This window comes from Pan troglodytes, chromosome 4, assembly GCF_028858775.2.
Source record: "Pan troglodytes isolate AG18354 chromosome 4, NHGRI_mPanTro3-v2.0_pri, whole genome shotgun sequence".
In the NCBI taxonomy this organism is placed as follows: Eukaryota; Metazoa; Chordata; class Mammalia; order Primates; family Hominidae; genus Pan; species Pan troglodytes.
The window spans coordinates 74414743-74434810 of record NC_072402.2 but is presented as its reverse complement, the minus strand read 5'-3'; the positions used below and the strand labels follow the sequence as shown (position 1 = coordinate 74434810).

At 41.6% G+C, this 20068-nt stretch overlaps 1 protein-coding gene across 2 annotated transcripts in view; it reads left to right on the top strand.

Annotated features, from left to right (window-relative positions):
• Positions 1-20068, top strand: part of EGFLAM (EGF like, fibronectin type III and laminin G domains) — a 211121-nt gene that overhangs the window by 108341 nt on the left and 82712 nt on the right. For both annotated transcript variants that reach the window (XM_016953398.4, XM_016953400.4), the window contains exon 6: positions 6605-6771. In XM_016953398.4, the coding sequence (XP_016808887.1) occupies positions 6605-6771 (167 nt within the window). The remainder of the gene's footprint in view (positions 1-6604; positions 6772-20068) is intronic.

The following is a 20068-nucleotide window of genomic DNA, read 5'->3' as shown; positions in this document are numbered from 1 at the left end:
GGGGTTCATAGGCTTCATTGGATTGTCAAAGTGGCACAAGCCAAGTTAAACCATGCTGTTGTCTTAGATCAGGGGTTGCTAAACTTTTTCTCACAGGATCAGATAGTAAATATTCTGTGCTTTGCCAGCTGTATGAACTCTGTCTGAACTGCTCAACTCTGCCACTGTAGTAGGAAAGCAGCCATAAACAGTACCTAAATGGGTGTGGTTAAACAGTACCTAAATGGGTGTGGTTAAACAGTACCTAAGTGGGTGAGGTTAAACAGTACCTAAATGGGTGTCGTTGTGTTCAGTAAAACTTTATTTACTAAGACTGGCAGCTGGCTGAAATTTGCAAACCCTGATTTAAGGCATCATGCTATTTCTAAGTTGAATTCTGAAGATATTTTAATTCAGCTCAATCACCCTTTATTGGATACCTCCTATGAGCATATGTTCATACAAACATGTATGTATGGAGTATCTCATGTGAAAAACATGCAAGAGATTTAGGGATGAATAAATAAGCTGTAGACTCCACCCTTGGACAGTCTACTGGGGAATGCAGATGGACAGTGTTCAGAGGAGTAGTGAGTGTTGTAGGCAGGAATGGCGATCAGGAACCTGGAGAAACATAAGCTTGATCTGACCTAGTTTTGAAGGAAAGAAGGCTTCTTAAGGGAGCAAAGCAGGACACATCAGAGATTACCAGGCAAAAGGGGAGGGAGGAAGCAACATGAAAGGCTTAGACTGAGGAAGCCACTTAAGCAATGGCTTGGAGGCAAGAAGAAAATGTTCCTGGAATTGCTTAGAAAGCCTGGAGCTCTGTGGGGTGAGAGATGGGTCGGTGAGGGTCACACCAAAAAAAGGCCTTATAAAGGAGCCCATATATATCCTGAAGGGAATAGGGAGCTATGGAAAGTTGTAAGCAGGAAAGAGACTGGTAGCGTTCCCGTCTTTGAAAGATCATGCAGACGTCTCAAGGAACACGTAGATGAAGAAGACAAAGTCACCATGCTTAATGAGCTCCCAGCCCAGGAGGAAAGACAGAAGTCTAAAATTATACTGGAAGGTGATCTAATCAGTGTGATAGTAGAATCAGATTCAAGGCATGGGATTGTCTGGAGGAAAGTCTTTTTAATTCTGTTTATGAGATGATGTTTAGAAGGAATAATGTGAGAGAAAATACTTAGGGAGGGAGCCATCAAGTAACCCAGCGTCCTCCAGAAAGCATCCCATTGTGGGTTGGTAGGTTTGATGTGGAAAGAAGGAGGCCACAGGTGTCTGTCTGTGCTGTAATTAGGCTTCTGGTCCCCTCCCTCTAAGGCCAGTAGAGTGGCCTCTATGGTCAAGGCTATTCTGGATGTTCTATTGTATCCCCTAGAGGACAGTTGGCTGCTCCAACAAATTCCACTCTCAAAAGTATTTTCCTAGCAGGATTTAACCAGTTTTAGCCATTTCCTAGTTAACGTCCATGACATGCTTTAGCTTCACTCTTCATCTCAGCTCCGTCTTTCTGGAACAGGATTTCTCAAACTGAGAGGTGAAATAGAATAGAAAAGAGAATACCACAGGCTCTCACGCATAGTAAAAAGGAGAATCGGTTTGTGAAACTTGTTTCAGGTGTATGTATGTGTGTGTGGTGTTTACTGGGTCACAATGTCCAGTGTATATCTTACCGTGGATCATTCAAAAACACAGCTCTGATAAGTGATGAATCCAGAGCATATTTGAGGTTGAACAGGCTTCATTTGCCACGTGTTGGTGTTGAATTCAAGTTCAAGAAACAGATTCCTCTCAGGGGCTAATGACACCTGCTTTATTTTTGAAATTGTAGAATTGGAAATGCCATCTAAGGTATTCTAGGGGGAAAAGTTCAGTGCAGTGTGTTTCAAATTATGGGCCACAGCACTTCAGTGAGTGGCAAGATCAATTTAATGGTCTTTTACCAGCATTTTGTTTTTTAAAAGGAGAAGTAGAAAAGAAAGGAAAAGGAGAGAAAGAAAGGAGAAACATGAATAAGGTAGTAAAGCTAAGTATTTTTTCTTGAAACTTTTTTCAGCTTTGTATTCATATATAATATACATATTTATGTGCATAGGTATATTTACTATGGAAAAATGTTTACTTACTGTGAGTCAAGGTCAGAGATACTGAATTAAGTAGCTCCCACCCTGATCAGGAAGTCACTTGTTACATTATGATCCCTGATTGAGGACCACCCAGTTTTGCTTTAATATAGTCAACGAGGCCCAGTTCATCCCTTCCAAGGCAGTCAGCTTCATTGTCTGTCATTCCTAATTGACATCAAAAGGTTTTCCTGCCATTGGCTTCTCTGTAAGAAACCACTGGGCCTCTTAGTCCAACATGGAAAACACAGAAGCTTTCCACGCCATCTTTATTTGTCTGTCTCTTATGTAAAGACACCACCCTATCCTCACTAAGTTTCCTCCACCTAAGCCAGCAGTACCCACTCTTTGGATCCCGCATCAAGCGGAGATGGGTCTAGAGCAACTTCTGCCCAGTGATCAATGTAGAGAACCATGTCTTCCTAGGATATGGATTCTGGGACTTAGACTTCCCTCAGGATTCTAGTTCACAGTGACCTATTCAGATACAGTTCTTGAAATGTGCTATTTTGCGCTGGCTTCCTACTGGTCCTTAGAGGTGCTGTTTCTGCACTGATGCTCAGATGTATTTTATCCCCAGCTTATTAGGTTATAAACTCCCTGAAAATGGAACTGTGCTTACACTTCCGTGGAGCCTCCTGGAATATAACTTTTGTGATGGGTGCCTGGTTGATAATCATTCATCATTTGCCAATGGACTAGCCCATGGCAGCCACCTATGGGGTTTGATAGTATCAAGAAAAGTGATTGTTCACTAAGATTGAGATTGGCAATGGGCAAGGTAGTCAAAACACCACAAGAAAGAATTAAAACAGAAAGGTATACCACCCAGTGGTTCTGTGACTTTGGGTAAATTATTTTCCTTCAGTGACCATGTAGGTAGAATGAGAGACTGGATCAGATCAGTGACTCTCAAAGCTTTTGGGATCATTATTTTATCTTTGAGAATCTAATAAAAGTGAAGGACCCTTTACTTAGAAAAATGAAATGTGTTCATGTATAAAATCCTGCATACAATTTCTGAGAGTCCTCAGACACTTGGACCAAATGATCTCTTAAGATTTCACCCAGCCCTGATAGCCAGGCTGGATTCTAACAATGCCAATGGTAAGTGGCAAAATGAACCAGTTAGTGAGCCCTGATTAAGTGAATTGATGAATTGGGTTTTGAGTACCCACTGCTGGCCGCATTCTCTATTCCCCACCTGAATTCACCTGCCCAGCAACCTTCCAAAGCTGAGCCACTGATCTCCTGAGGTATAGGGTGCCTGGCCCAACCCTATCTCACTACTTGGCAAAATGCTTGCAGTGTATGCCCTGCTGGTGGCTGCCCATGTTTTTGTTGTTGTTGTTGTTTTTGAGACAGGGTCTCATTTTGTCACTAGGCTGGAGTACATTGGTGCAATCACAGCTCGCAGCAGCCTCAACCTCCCAAGCTCAAGCAATCCTCCCACCCCAGACTTTTTTTTTTTTTTTTTTTAAGTTTTTTGCAGAGACAAGGTCTTACTATGTTGCCCAGGCTGGTCTTGAACTACTGGGCTCAAGCAATCCACCCACCTCAGCCTCCTTAGTAGCTGAGATTATAGGCATGCACAACCATGCTGGCTAATTTTTTTTTTATTAAACATAGTGAGACGAGGTCTCACTATGTTGCCCAGGCTGGTCTTGAACACCTGGGCTCAAGCTATCCTCCCACCTCGGCCTTCCAAAGTGCTGGGATTACAGGCTTGAGCCACTCCACCAGATGGCCAGATGTTCTTCTGTTCCTGTGGGGTGGCAGCCCATTCTCAGTCAACTTCTCACCCTCTGGCCTTTTCATTGTTGAATACATTGCCAAGATAGTGTTGCTATGGTGATCTGACCAACAACTTTATAGTTAGGATAAAGTGATTTTCTTCAGTCAAAAAAAAGATACAGGTGTTTTGGAGGATGATTTAAGACAATACTTTTGCTTGGTCATCTCTTTCTCAGCCTCACCTTTGTACTTTTGTACCTGAAGAGACTCTAAAAACACTCAAATAAAAAACTCATGACAAAATCAGAGGCAAAATATTAAAGGTTTTGAACAGGCATTCAATCTGCATGAGCTTGTCTCTCTCACTCTATAGAATAAAAATAAATGCTAATGATTTAATCTCTTGTTTGCTGGAAATAAGAGTTTTTCTTTTCTGCATTAAATGGACAACATGTACAAAATCATCTTTTTGTTTTGCTGTAGTTTTTACATAAAGATTGTTGCAGGTCTTTGCAGGTAGTCCTCGGTAAATAACAGCAGACTGTGAGAATAGATATGGGTTATTTCCTCTATAAATATCACAAGGGAAGCTTAGCAAAGGATAGCAGAGAGTTTTATCTAAAGATCACATCTTTTCTGACTTTACTTCTAGGTATCCCCTGTGGTTTTCCTCTGCAAAGTGATTTTTGTTCTAATTTGAGTTTGTAAATGTGTTTCCTTCCACTCACCGAGGTTTTCTCTTCGATGATAAAGTTAGTTTACATGAGAATTCCATCTTTGGGGAAAGAATATCAGGAAAGAGAAACCAGCCCTGCTTCCTCCATGGGCATACCCTGTGAACTGTGCTTTTCCAAACACGTTAACACACTACCCCCAGCTTGGTGAGCTTGAGGAAGCATCATTTACTGGGCATAAGGACTCCATCTGGCTTTCAATCATTCCTGCTAATGAAAAACTGGGCGAGCTCACATTAAGGAAATCCGCTGTTCACCCCGGCATCTTCTTTTAGCAAAATGAGTCTCTATTTCCTTGCCTGGTAAGTTGCTCCTCAAAGACAAACAGAACTTTTTTGTTTCCTGCCTTCCTCTAAATATCTGTGAGCAGAGGTGTTTAACAACAGAACACCTGAGAGGTGGCCAGGGAGCAAGCAAAGGGATGGGGAATCGTCTGCCGCCCACCGTCACTCCAGCTTTTCATCCAGTATTAAGGGTCTTGTAAATCTAACCTCATCCTACCAATCCAAGTGGGCCTCACCATTTATCAGCTATGTGACCTTGGGCAAGTTACTTACCCGTTCAGTGCCTTAGTTCCCTTCTCTGTCAAAGAAAAAAAAAAGGTGGAGTGTTTAATATTAGTACCTACCGCATAGGGCATTTGTGAGAAGTAAATGAGTTAAGGTATTAGAATGGTGCTTGGTAGATGGAAAGCCCTTGACGTTATTAGCCATTAACACAAAGCCTCTCCTCCCCTTAGGCCATTCACGCTGTCCGCAGGCCATGCACAATTATTTCCAACTTTTATCTTGTAGTTCTTATTACCTGGAATGTTCTTTTTTTCTCCCCTCCAGCTAGGATGTCCACATAGAGCAGTGCTATCCAGTAGAAATACAAGGCAAGCCTATTTGAAACTTTACATTCTCTAAGAGTGGCATTTAAAGGGCAAGAAGAAAGAAATGAAATTAATTTCAGTAATATATTTTAACCCACTGTATCCAAAATATACTCATTTGAACATATAACCCATATAAAAACTATTGAGATATTTCACATTCTTTTTTATTTTTCTTTAAAATCCAGTGTACATTTTACACTATAGCACATCTCAATTCAGACACATTTGAAGTGCTGACTGACTACCACATAGGGTAGTGGTACCATATTGGATCATGCGGGTATAGAGTAAGCAGGCAGCTATAAGTTACTAGTTCTGTGAAGAAGTCCCTTGAATAATGTCTGGTATCTGCTGAGTGTTTACAATTTGATGCCAGGTACTAGGCTGGAGATATATATCTTATTTAATCTTTATGGCAGTCCTCTTAGGTAGGTCCTTTTGTTATTCTCATTTTACAGATGGGAAAACTGAGTCTTAAAGGAATTAAGTAGCAGCTAGTAAGTAGGAGAGTCAGGATTTGAACTCCAGAGCTCATCCTCCCGCCTTCTGTGTATTACCTCCCAGATGGGAGCTCTAAGCAAAGGTCTGCCTTCTCTGAAGGGCCCTCCAAAGCACATGTAAAAATTCAGCACATTGGCGTAGCTGTATAATTCGTTAAGACTAAGAATGTCCGTGAACAGATTCTTCTTGGGTTTTCCCATGACAATTCATGCAATTAGTCACCCTATAAAACTTATATTTATTTTGTGAACAGATTGTGAATAGACGGAATCTGTGTTCTTCTGACCTCTGGGGATGGGGACTGCCAAAGGGAGGACTGTTTGTGAACATCTGGAAGGCAGAGTCCTTGAAAGCGAATTCCTATGTGAAGATCTTTTCATCATAGTGAGGGCCTTGCAAGGAAAAACGGATGGTCTTTAAGTAGTGTTTACAACTGACCCTAAAAATAATCTACTCGTTTTTATCGGCAGGGACTTGCAAATGATGACTTGTGATTTCAAATCAGGATTACTTTCAGATAGGAAATGTTAACTTACTTTTACAAGTATTGCTTCCAGAGTTCAAATGCTGTTAGTTTACATAGCCAGCTAGCTTCCCTTCCCTCTGGTATTTCTGAACTACTGCTTCTTCTGTTTTTCTAATCAATAAAGGCCAGATTTCGACAAGAAGTGGACCTCAATCCATGAGCGGATCCAGATGGACTCCATGGTTATCAAGGGCCTCGATCCAGATACCAACTACCAGTTTGCCGTGAGGGCAATGAATTCCCATGGCCCCAGCCCCCGCAGCTGGCCCAGTGACATCATCCGGACCCTCTGTGAGTACCAGGGTCCTTCTGAGGGACCAAGGGAGCTGCATATCTGGGCTTGCCTCATGAAGACTCACTTGACCTGGATGCCGTGCAGAAGGACAGCCTGGAAAAGGGCTAACCCTAGGCTTTCCTCCTGTGGTTTTCCCAGCCCTTTGGAAGTTAGAGGCTGTCAACAGGGACACGGGCTGTTTCTATGTCCTGGAGGTCAGCAGAGGATTTATTTTTGCATCATCCTTGGGAAGTTTGAGGTCAGTTTTCTTTCACAGTCACACAACAGACCACATAGCAAAATGATATGCAGCCTTCCCCCTCCTTTTCATATTTTGAGAAAATGAGTTAATCTTAGAACCATAGGAGAAAAAACTAAGGCCCCTGGAGGCTTCGGCGTTCGTGTTCGCCTGAAAATAAAGGATATTCAAGCAACATCAACTCCTCTGAATGATGGTCGAGGAGTATCAAAGAAGTTGAGCGCTGACATGGAGCTGGGGCTGTAGCCAATGGTGTCTGTTCTCATAGTGCCTAGGAACACTTGGGCCAGTGTTCATCAAATCACCTGGGGGTTTTGTTAAAGTCAGATTCTGTTTTTGGTCTGGGTTTTAACAAAATCCCCCACAATGCCAAGAACCATTCTTGGATTGGCAAAAGCTTAGAACACTTTGTCAAGTCCAGCCCATTTTAGACGTTTTTTGTATTTGGGGAGTGGAGGGTATATTTCCGTAAACTCAGAACCCTGTGTAGCAGGGAGAGCTGAGAATGAAAATGTTGGCACTTTCTTGTTTGAAGATTCTGATCTTTTCAGTGTTGCCAATACATTCCTCCGGTAGAGCCTGGCTGCTCCTTTGGGTCCTCTTTACCCAGAAAAGGTGCTGTCAGAAAGGAACCAGCACTGGTAACTGGCTTAACCAGCCAACATGAAGCCCTGTTTTTATTGGTTAGCAGAGCTGAATAATCTCCTCTCCTCACAAAGCACCCACACAGCTGACATCCAAGGCCACTGCTTTGTTCAGGGGTAGAGATTCAGGATGTTCCCCAAATCTGAGGAATTTTGGCTCCTTTGAAAACAACCCCTACCCTAACCTTGAATGTCGGGTCGCCTTTTGTCAAATTAAATTGTTGGGTTATATAGGGAGGCTATACTCCAAAACACACACATGCGCACACACACATACACACACACACATGCACACACATATGCACATGCTCATGCACCCATAAGTACTATTGATCACCCAGGAAAAAAAAAATGTTTTCACTCTTCTTCTTTAGAATTTAGAAGCTTAAACTTCCCAGGCGCATTCCAAAGGCTGACGGCATTCTTCCTAGAAGAAATGTTGATGATTCTATTTAAAGGAAGGCCTTGTTTGATTACTCTTTGGCTGAACTTTGCGGAATAGCAGGAGCTAGGGGCCGACAGTACTTTGAAACACTGAGTTCGTCTTTTTGCACTACAAAGTGAGCAGCCGCTTGGTGCTGTGTCCCCATCCACCCTCCCCATGGAACTCCTGCTCCCATTTCGTGAGCTGCTCCAGGCTCACCTCTTTCAGTCTGTCCCTTAGCTTTCCCTTCTCCATAGAGTCAAGAATGTAGAATAAAGATGAGATACAACAAGCACATGATGATTTAGGTGTGCGCATAGAGACTGGAGTCAGGGAAGGATGGGTGGGTTGGGGCACCTCTCATACTGCTCCTGCTTCTTTTTTTTTTTTTCTTGACTCGGAGACTCGCTCTGTCACCCAGGCTGGAGTGCAATGGTGTGATCTCGGCTCACTGCAACCTCCGCCTCCCAGGTTCAAGCAATTCTCCTGCCTCGGCCTTCCGAGTAGCTGGTATTGCAGGTGCCCACCACCATGCCTGGCTAATTTTTGTATTTTTAGTAGAGACGGGGTTTCACCACGTTGGCCAGGCTGGTCTCTTTGGCCAGGATGGTCTCGAACTCCTGACCTTGTGATCCACCCTCCTTGGCCTCCCAAAGTGCTGGGATTACAGGCATGAGCCATGACGCCCGGCCTCATACTGCTTCTTTTTTAACGGAAACACTGATCTGGTCTTAGAGTTTCTGATTATAATTTCCCCATTGCTGGATCCTGCTTTTCTGGATTGAGTGGATAAGTTATGTGAAAGTGTTTTACAGATCTGTGAGATTTTATTATAATTGGCCTGTTATGTGAAGTAAAATTTTAAAATTTCAAAGTAATTGTGGGTAGGGAAGGTGGACAAAACCATGCTAAGTCAATGAAAATTCTCAGTTATGAAACATTCTTAAATAGACATAATTTTACGCTTCTAGGTATACAGTTACTCAGATCAGAATAACAAAATTTATTAGATGACCTGTTTCATGAATACAAAAGCATGTGCTATAATTAGTATTTCAATCGTGCTTTTTCTCCTTGATCACTTCTGACATTTTGGAAAACCCTTTATTCTGGGATACATTTATATTTTTTATTTTGGTATTGGTTTAGACTATTATTTTGCTTCCAAAACATGATTTTCCCATACATAAAATTACCTAATTTTCAAATAGCACTATCTGAATTAAATTAAAACTGTTAAATTTTAATTTAACAAATTAACAAATTACTTCAAATTAATAAATTTCAAATAATACAAAATACTTCAAATTAATACATTTGAAGTATCAGAGCTACCATTGGGAAGATGTACTATGAGCCAGGCAATGTGCTGGGCACTTTACCTACAAAACCCATTTAATCCTCACAGAAACACTGTGCTGGAGGAATAGTGTCCCCTTTTTACAGATTAAAAAAAATGAGTTTTTGAAAGGTAATGTATTTTTGGCAAGGTTGATCATTGTAAAGGCAGGATTTGAACTTGGGTTTGGCTGACTGTGAAGCTGCTTCCCTGAGTGAGATGTATGTAGCTTCTAGTGTACCCATCACCCAAATAGTGACCATTGTACCTAAGAAGTAATTTTTCAGCCCCCACCTCCCTCCCAACCTCCCCGCTGCCTTTTGGAGTCCCCATTGTCTCTCATTTCCATCTTTATGTCCCCATGTACCAATTGTTTAGTTCCCACTTGTAAGTGAGAGCATGCAGTATTTGATTTTCTGTTTGTGAGTTATTTCACTTAGGATAATGACCTCCAGTTTCATTCATGTTGCTTAAAAGACGTGAGTTTGTTCTTTGTTATGGCTGCATAATATTCTGTAGTGTATATATACCACATTTTCTTTATTCAGTCAACTTTTGATAGATACTTAGGTTGATTCTGTGACTTTGCTATTGTGAATAGTGCTTCATAAACATACGAGTGCAAGAGTCTTTTTCATATAATGATTTCTTTTCTTTTGGGTACATGCCCAGTAGTGGGATTGCTGGCTCAGTGGTAGTTATATTTTTAGTTCTTTGAGAAGTCTCCATACTGTTTTCCATAGAGGTTTTACTAATTTGCATTCCCATGAACAGCGTATAAGCCTACCCTTTTCTCCACAGTCATGCCGACATCTGGTAGCAAAGTTGGCATCAAATCAAGTAAACATTCATGTAGATGGTGGGAAGTGGGAGGAGTGAGGATGGGATAAGCCCAGCGTGTAGAAATACCATACTGGCCTCACAAATTTATTCAGAGTAGGGTTTTTTTGACTAGTCATTCTGATTGGTGTAAGACATCTCATTGTGGTTTTAATTTGCATTTCTCTGATGATTATTGATGCTGACTATTTTTTCTTGAGTTTTTGGCCACTTGTATATCATTTTTTGAGAAATGTCTGTTCCTGCTGTAACCACCCAACAGTTCACCTTACCCGCTGCCTAGACAGAGCCTATTTATCAAGACAGGGGAATTGCAATGGAGAAAGAATCATTCACACAAAGCCAGCTATGCAGGAGATCAGATTTTATTACTGCACAATCAGTCTCCCTGAGCATTCGGGGATCAGAATTTTTAAAGATAATTTGTTGGGCAGGGGCTTGGGAAATGTGGAGTGCTGATTGGTCAGGTTGGAGATGGACTCCTAGGGGGTCGAAGTGAGGTTTTCTTGCTGTCTTCTGTTCCTGGATGGGATCACAGAACTGGTTGAGCCAGATTACCGGTCTGGGTGGTGTCAGCCTATCCATCCAGTAAAAGGTCTGCAAAATATCTCAAGCACTGATTTTAGGTATTACAATAGTGATGTTATCCCCAGGAGCAATTTGGGGAGGCTCAGACTCTTAGAGCCAGAGGCTGCATGATTCCTAAACCGTAATTTCTAATCCTGTAGCTAGTTTGTTAGTCCTACAAAGGCTGACTGGTCCCCAGTCAAGAAGGGGATCTTTATGGGAAAAGACTGTTCGTTTTGTTTCAGAGTCAAACCATAAACTGAATTCCTTCCCAAGGTTAGTTCGGCCTACGCCCAGGAATGAATAAAGACAGCTTAAAGTTAAAAGCAAGATGGAGTCAGTTAAGTCTGATCTCTTTCACTGTCATAATTTCCTCTGTTATAATTTTTGCAAAGGTGGTTTCATTGTCCTTTGCCCACTTTTTAATGGGGTTGTTTCTTGCTTGAGTTGACTTCCTTGTAGATTCTGGATATTAGTTCTTTTTCAGAGGCGTGATTTGAAAATATTTCTCCCATTTGGTAGATTGTCTGTTTACTCTGTTGTTTTTTTTTTTTTTTTTTTTTTTGGCTGTGCAGAAACTTTTTAGTTTAAGTCCCATTTGTCTATTTTTGTTCTTGTTGCATTTGCTTTTGGTTTTAAAACTCATAAGGTATATTGCACATACAGAAATGTGGGTAAAACATATATGTGCACTGAAAGTCAACCCGTATATTTCGGTATAGCCCTAGTATTTTACAGCTGGCAGCCCGTTAGATTAGTTAGACCCAAACCAAGACATAGAAATGTTTTGAACACGACTCTCCACTTGTGAGGTCAGAATTTCCACATGTCGGGCTTACCCCATTCTCGTCCCTCTCACTCCTCTCTGTCTCCATGAATATTGGCTTGATTTAATGCCCACTTTGCTCCTTGAACAGCCACCTTCACAACACAATGTTCAAGAGATCCTTGAGGCTAAGTGCCCAGTGGGAACCTTGAGATCCCACCAAGGACACAGGCCACTCCCTGGGGTCCTCTGTGGCCTGTTTATCTTAGGGCTAAACTCTTTTGTAAGAAAAGATAACACTTCAGTCCTACTAACTGGGGAAGCTTTCACTTCCCACTGGGCCTATTAATGCCAGACACTATTAGCAACTTAATTGCTTAATGGGGCAATTGGAAGATCTTAGTTGCTCTTGTGCTGGTAGTTAATGAAAGCCAGGGCCCAGTGTTTTCATTAACTGGCACTTAGCTGAAGTGAGAAAGGAGGATGGTGTTGGTGGTTCCACTGCAATGTTGAGAAGTTCGTGCATTGTCCACATCTAATTCCAGCTCCACAACATTATAAGTAGAACAGGAAGAAAAAAAATGACTTTAGTGTCTAGGTCCTCTAATGAGAGCTAGGATCATTTTGGTGACCTTGAATAATAATGGTGCATCTACATGTACTTCTGTCTTCTCCTGGGAGGCGTTCCACACAAATCAGCACCTGTTTTGTTTCCAAGAGGAAATTCAAAGAAGACCCAAATCATGATCTCTCATCCCTTATCCCCATCCTGCTGTATTTTTTTTTTCCCTGCAAGAAAGAAACACCAGCAGCATTATAGTTTCCTTTTGACCTGGTAAATCAGGCAGTTGGAGTGCAGAACTGGGGGCTTTGTAAAAAATGTATTCACTGCATCCACTGGCCACCAACTACTGAGCTTGAAGCTTAATGAGTACATTCTTTCATCAAGTAGAATGAAAGCCAGTAAAAAGGACATGAATGGTAAATAATAGAAATGGCAGAAGTAAAAAAGTCACTTGCCTTTCTTCTTTTTTCCAAAAACGGGAATTTAATTAAAAATAAGTTACATGTGCAATCAACTCTAGGATTATATAACTTCCCCTAGGAATAGAACTTGGTCTTAACCACCAAAACCACTTAATTTCTAGGATACTATCCTCATGATATGAGCAGAGAAAGAACAAATACATTCTTCACTGAAGTGAATTGGTGTCCTTAGATCAGTTCCTAGTAGATGATACTGTTTCTGTTCCTAGCAAAAGCCGTTTTGCTCTTTTCTGTTTCAGAACTTTGGCACCTGCTGTTTCCTGGGCTTTGAACTCTCTTCCCTCAGATCTTTCTATGATCATGCCACCAGCCTCCTCCCTTTCTCCTTTCAGATCCTAGCTCAAATGTCACTTTCTCAGATAGGCTTCTGGTTTTCTTGAGCCAGGGTCTTGGAGTGCAGTGCCGTGATCTCAGTTCACTGCAACCTCCCCCTCCCGGGCTCAAGTGATCCTCCCACCTCAGCCTCCTGAGTAGCTGGGACTATAGGCACATACCATCACGCCTGAGTAATTTTTGTATTTTTTGTAGAGACAAGGTTTCACCATGTTGCCCAGGCTGGTCTCGAACTCCTGGGCTCAAGCGATCTGCCTGCCTTGGCTCCCAAAGTGCTGAGATTACAGTCCTGAGCCCCTGTGCTCGACCCCAGGCTTCTGTGATCTCAGCCTAATGCCCTGCTTTATTTTCTCCATAGCACTTTCACTGTCTGAATCTATATTATGCATCGTATTGTCTGTCTGTATCTCCTCTCTAGGATAAGGTCCATATTGGAGCTGGAATAACTTGTTCAATGTTGTGTTCTCTTTTTTTTTTTTGAGACAGAGTCTCGCTCTGTCACCCAGGCTGGAGTGCAGTTGTGCAATCTCAGTTCACTGCAACCTCAGTTCACTGCAACCTCCGCCCCCCAGGTTCAAGCGCTTCTCCTGCCTCAGCCTCCCGAGTAGCTGGGATTACAAGCACCTGCCACCATGCCCTGCTAATTTTTTTATTTTGATTTTTAGTAGAGATGAGGTTTCACCATGTTGGCCAGGGTGGTCTGGAGCTCCTGACCTCAGGTGATCCTCCTGCCTCCGCCTCCCAAAGTGCTGGGATTACAGGCGTGAGCCACCACTCCCAGCCATCAAATGTTGTGCTCTCAACACCCTATGCAAGGTCTGCACTCAATAAGTATTTATTGAGTATGTAAATGAGTGAATGTGACTTAACAAGCTAAGAGTCTGTGACTACTTTGGTGATTGGATAACTCCCTACTGCTACTGTATGGGAAATTCAAAGACAAGATGAAAGGAAACAGTTGTTCTAGAAACCCACATAGGCCAAAAGTGAATTTCCCATTGGCAAGGTTCGTAGGCAAAAGTGAACTCCCAGAATTGCAATGTGGTATAAATAAGGAAAAGGTAAACAAATAGAGTAAAAGAGGGAGGAAGGAAAGAAGGAAGGAAGAGAGCAAACCCAGTGAATTTAAATTCAAGGCTGTAAGGATGAGATTCTAATGCTAAAAAGAGTACAGTTTGCTGATAGGGGGTTGATGAAAGGAGAGACATTTTCTAACCCTCTTTCAAATCAAGCCCTCATTTTACCCCTGGGTTCTTACTTGATCATTATAATAAGCATTAACATTTCTAGACTACCTTTTCCTCCTTTTCCTAATAAGGCTAATTATGGTCTCAGATCCTCAGAGATTACATAGAGAAGTATGAGAGATGTTTTGTTTTGGTTTGGTTTTTGCCATACTGTTCTCCCCATAATCTGTTTTCTTCTACAGTTTCAGAAACATACTCTTCCACTGAGCTGAGACAAACTCCCTCTGGCTCAAATCAGATTTCTACAATAAATCTGATTCCATGCTGTTCCCCAGCACCCTCCCATCTCACCCCTCTTTTCTTCTCTACACCTTCCTGCTTGCTTAGTACAGCTGTCGTTGGTTGTGTAAACCCGTTGTCCCATAAGTGTCTGTGTGTGAGTCTCGCTTTTGCCCAGTTTTGCTCTGAGATTTGGGCCCCTGTGTTTTTCGTTGCCCATCTGCCTGGAGACCAGTTACAGCATGCGAGGATCCCGGGGTACATGTTGCCGTAGAGCCACAGAATAGATTTCCCTTATCCCTGTTCGCAAGTGAGGACTCTTCTTTGGCGGCAATGCCCCTGAATAGGCTGCAGCAGTGAGCAGAGAGGAAGCAATGGAGACAGAAGGTAGTGGCATGTTCTGGGGATGGCTACAAAGCAATCAGGAAGTGCTCCAAAGTCCCCGTGACTTATTAGCACTCTCTAGCAGCTTCCTTACAGCTGCAGCCTCTTTCAATCCATGCCTATGAAAGTTCTTGCCAACCTTTACACTATTCACTGCCCCCAAGCATCTGTACCTTTGAACAGAGCAGAATCTGGCCGGCAAGTCTGGGTCTGAGGTCCAGGAAAACTGTCCTCTTACTACCTTGCTGTGGGACCTCCTCAGAAAAGACACTTAGTATCTCTGGGTCTCAGCTTCCTCATCTCTAAAATGGGTACAGTAATCCTGAGACAGGTGATATTTTCTACTTCTCAGGGTTATTTTAAGAAAACACAAGTGGAACAGAGGTTAAGGTATCTGACCACTCTTCAAGATGAAGATGTTAATAGATGTTCCCTCCATGCATAGTTACTAAAGGATGGTGTAGCTGACAGCGGCAGCCACTGGGGGTTCTGTAGCTTTTTCGTTAGACTCCAGGCCCTGAGCTCTGTTCTGGGAATGGGAAGACATCAGAATGCCAGAATTCAGAAACAGAAGTACAAGAACAAAAAGTTTCCTCACTGGGAAGTGGAAGAATGGAGGAAGCCCTCTGAGTGAGGTTCAACGGAATCATTAGGATGGGACTTTGTTGTGTCGGGGAGGGAAGACTTTCCCTTTACCCACAGAGGAGTTAATAACTGAGTGTATGAAATAAACGGACAGCAGGCAGATTAAGAGGAGAAAAGGTACACACATTTTTTATATGCACAGGGGGCATCCAAGGAAAAAAAGTGAATACCCCCAAACCCAGTGGGATCTAGAAGCTTATAGACAGGGGAGGAAGGACGCAGAGAACACAGGAGAGAGTAAATGATGCATGGAACCTCCAAAGAATAGGTGACAGATAGCCCATGACAGTCTGTCTGGGTGTGGTGTTAACCCCTAGTCTCCCCTCCTGAGATAGGAGTTAATCTTCCCTGGTAATGAGATTCCGGGGAGGGGATCCGTTGGGAGTTGCATTCCTTTTGGAGGATCAGTCTTCAGGCAGATAAGAGAAGTTCAGAGAAAGCCCCTCCCTGAATGTGCTGCTCCCCGGGTGCCCTCAGTGTGAAGCAATCAGCACAGCAAAGCGGCTTGTGTTGGGGGGACATTTCCTGAACTCCTTCAGTTGGCTGCTTAGATTTAAAAGACTGCAGTGATCAGATGTCAGAGAATTAAAACTGCAAGTCACAAGCTCTGATAACAATAAAATTTCATGTCTCTTACCACTTAAGCACATTCTAGACTCAGGCAAAAGGAAAAAAAAAAAAAAGAAGAAAAGCTCTAGAGTTACAGTATCATGCTGCTAGCTTTGTTTGCTTTTAGTCTTCCCAAAAATAACCATTTACTGAGACAATGGCCAGCAAATTTTTCTATAAAGGGCAAGATAGTAAATATTTTAGGATTTTTAGGCCAACTTTGTTGTCATAGCAGGAAAGCAGTCATACAATAAATAATTATACATGGCTGTATTCCAATAAAACTATTTATGCACACTGAGATTTGAATTTAAGTTTTATGTGTCACAAGAAATTATTATTCTTAAACTTTTTCCCCAGCCCCTAAAAATGTAAAAACCATTGTTACAGCAGGCTGGATTTGGCCCATGGGCCACAGTTTGCTGACCTCTGTACTATACTGTTTGGGCATTTTTCCTTAAATTTTCAAGAAATGTGTCAGGAAATCTGGTAAATCCCCTTTTAGATAGCAATTTTGTCAAGCTTTTAAGGAATCAATTAGCACATACTAATGAACTTGTTCCTTTGATAGAGCTTTCTGTGATTTAATTTTCACATACATGTTCTTAAAGAAGAGACCTGGAGAGCCTGCAATCCAACTGCTTTGGAACAGGTTTGTGCTGGTGACATTGGAGAAAGACAAAAAGCAAACTGAGGAAGAGGTTCCTTTGCTAGGCATTATTCCAGGAGCATGGGAAAGGCCAATACGTCAGTGAGCTTCATGGATTTGTAAATCTTTAGAACGTGAGATGAAAAAGGGAACAAACAGTAGGAGCGATAAATAATTTGTTTTACTCATAGCCTAGACAAACCTGCATTTTCAGTTTGCATTTGAGCATGAATATAACTTCAGATGTAATTTTACATTCAGGGTGTCCTCCATGGCAATCGCTGTATTGATTTGCTGATGACTCCATGCATGTAAATCTGAGCAACATTCATTTGCACAACTTTATTGGCTCTACAGGGAATGATTCACTTTGCTGTTTAAATACCTATTAATTGCTCTTCTGAGGCCTTTGTGCATCTTACATTATCATACATTTACTAATAATCAGGACACCAATATTTTACCCCCTCTGGCTAGGTAGAGAAGAGAGACTAAAGCAAATGATAAGGAAATATAAATTTTCAAAGGAAAGGAACTCACGATGCTCTGATTTCAACTGGAGCATCTGCTCAATCGGTCGGCTGATATTTCATGGCCTCAGAATGTGCAACTATATACTGTTTATTCCACTCAATGGATTTTTAAACATTAATATATTGAGGTGATATCCACATACATATCCACACACAAGTATCTTACCCATTTTCACTTTGTTTCCTTTTATTTACTTAATTATCCATTTTGTTCTCTTTCCTTCACATTCATCATAATGTCATGGCTAATCTTTTCTGTTCTTTCCTTTGGAGCATTTCTTGCTTTTATATAGTTCTTCATTGGGATCATTTCTTAGCATCTAAATTCTTGAATCGTTTCAGTTCTTTGATGAGAGTAGGGCCACAGTTGTTGTTCAGCACAAAGAGAGGAGGTCTATGAAATCAGCTTAACACAGACACATAGGAGGGACGCAGTGCATGCTGGCTGAGTTTGATGGATCTCATCTGATGATGCAACCAAATACGAAACACTTATGTACAAATATAAATGAGAAGCAACTACGGGAGAAAAGATGACTTTTCTAGGGATCTCAGTAGTCATCAGGCTCCTGGCACGAAATAGAGGCATAAGTACTTGGATGATTTGAAGCAAATTTAATGAGGGGACTGTTTGCAACAGTTTAGTCATGTGCTAATTGGGACCAGTATCCAGATGGAAAGGGAGGGCCATCCAGCAAGAGCTATGACCTTCAGACATGTGTCCCATGATAACCTCATAGGGTAAAATTTAGGGGAACACTCTGACTCTTTTTCCTCTCTCTTCTTTCTTGTTGGTGCTTCCTAATGGGCAGGACACAAGTGGAAGCCAGGCAGGTCAGCTTCCCAGGGCACAGGGCAGGTTGGAGAAGGACAGAGGAATTTAGGAATCAAGTCTGAAAAGGTAATCGCCAAACTGGGTTTGGTCCAGGATCTGCCACTTGATTCCTAAAATTAGTGAGATTCCTTTTGTCTAAAGATTCGATTCCTCAAGCGTGTTCAGAGAAGAACAAGAAGGTCAGTGTAGCTGGAGAAGGGAGTTCTGGGGCAGAAAAGTCGAAGGAGATGACGTTAGAGAGGGAGGGCACAGTTGGTGGATGCTGGTTAGGCACCTGGAGCCCATTGGAACCCATCAGACTTGGCTTTTTCTCAGAGAGGGATAAGACTGGGAGGGTTGGGGGCACTTAATCAGGGGAATGAAAAGACGTTACTTAGGTTTTAACAAAATTACTCTTACTAGAATATAGAGGGGTAAGGGCAAAAATAGGGAAACTAAGGAAACCATTGCAGTAACTGCAAAACAGAAATAGTATTTGTGTTATCGCCAAATAGAAAAGAATATTGTGCTCTATAATGCTTATTGTTAGTGAAAAAAATTCAGGCAACATAAAAAATATTAAAAGGTCAAAATGAAAATTATCTCTAACCTCAGCATCTAGGTATAGCCACTATTAATATTTTGGCAGATAATATCTTCTAGAATTTTTTTAATCCAATGATGAAATCATAGTACATACACTTTTTCTGTACAACAAAATACTTTATACATATATAAATACAAATGAATGTAGGTATACATCACAAAATTTAATAACAATGTATTCCATTATAAAGGTATGCCACATTTATTGAACTAATTCCTCATTGATGGACATTTGGATTGCTTCACTGGTGTAAACAAAGCTGGGCCTCTTGATGGTAACCTTACTTGTCTTTTTGTTGTCCAAGTTCATCTTCCCTTCTGGTATCTTTTTGAAGCAGAGTGGGCCAGCACCATTATTTCTCCGTTAGTTTCTAGTTGGATAGACTGACATGCACAGCTGATCAGCAAGTGGATGGTATTCTGAACCCAAGTCTCTCATCTGCTATTTCACAAATTTAACCAATAGCCTATGTTGCACTAATCTCTTATTAACACATAATATTCATATATACCTTTTGAGATAAAAATGTTTTTTCAAAAGGAAAAATAAGTCAGCTGCTGTAAGGATCTATCTATCTCTAAATCTGAGCCCCAATTGGAAATTTTTGGTGGTACCAGCTTCTTATTCCCACTGATATGAGGAGCCAAGAGGCCTGTCTTAGAACATAGATTAGTGCTGCTTTTGAACTCTAATCCCAGCATCTACCATATTTTAATATGTGATTGTGTCTCCATTTTGGCCCAGTGGAATGTATCTCCCATCACCGATGTTGATCACAGGATCCTTAGGGAGTGCAGGGGCATGACAGCCACAGCTGCTCAGGAGGAAGTATCAACAGTCATCCAGCAGATGGCAGTAGTTCCCACACTTACAGAGCCGGACAAGCCCTTGCGACTCAGTCTGGAGTCACCTGAAGTGGTTGACCTTGAGAGCAGCTCCATTAGATTGCGTCAGATAGAGGGCACCTTCTATGGTTCAAAGTCCCAACCAACATGGGAGAAGGCAACTAATGTTAGATTTTTTTCTGGTGCAACCAAACGTCCACAAACAAACCCAGATATTTCTTCAGCGTTCTTTGGCGTTTATAACATTTTATTTACAATGCTGTGTCAAAATGATGCAAATAACTGGTACATACATTTCTTTCCAAAATAAAATGAAATAAAAAGCTGGCAAATTCAGAAAGAATTACAACAATGAAAATTAGAGGAGTGGGTGATGAGAAAGGCTACAAACAAATTTGTCAGGCCTTTTTTTTTTTTTTTTTAACATTACCCCTGAAAACTGTTTGGGTGATGTTCAAGAAAGTAAAGAACCTAATTTCTGACTCTACATTGATTATTTTGCTTGTTTAAGCACTTATTCACACAGTTTCCAAAATGTATATT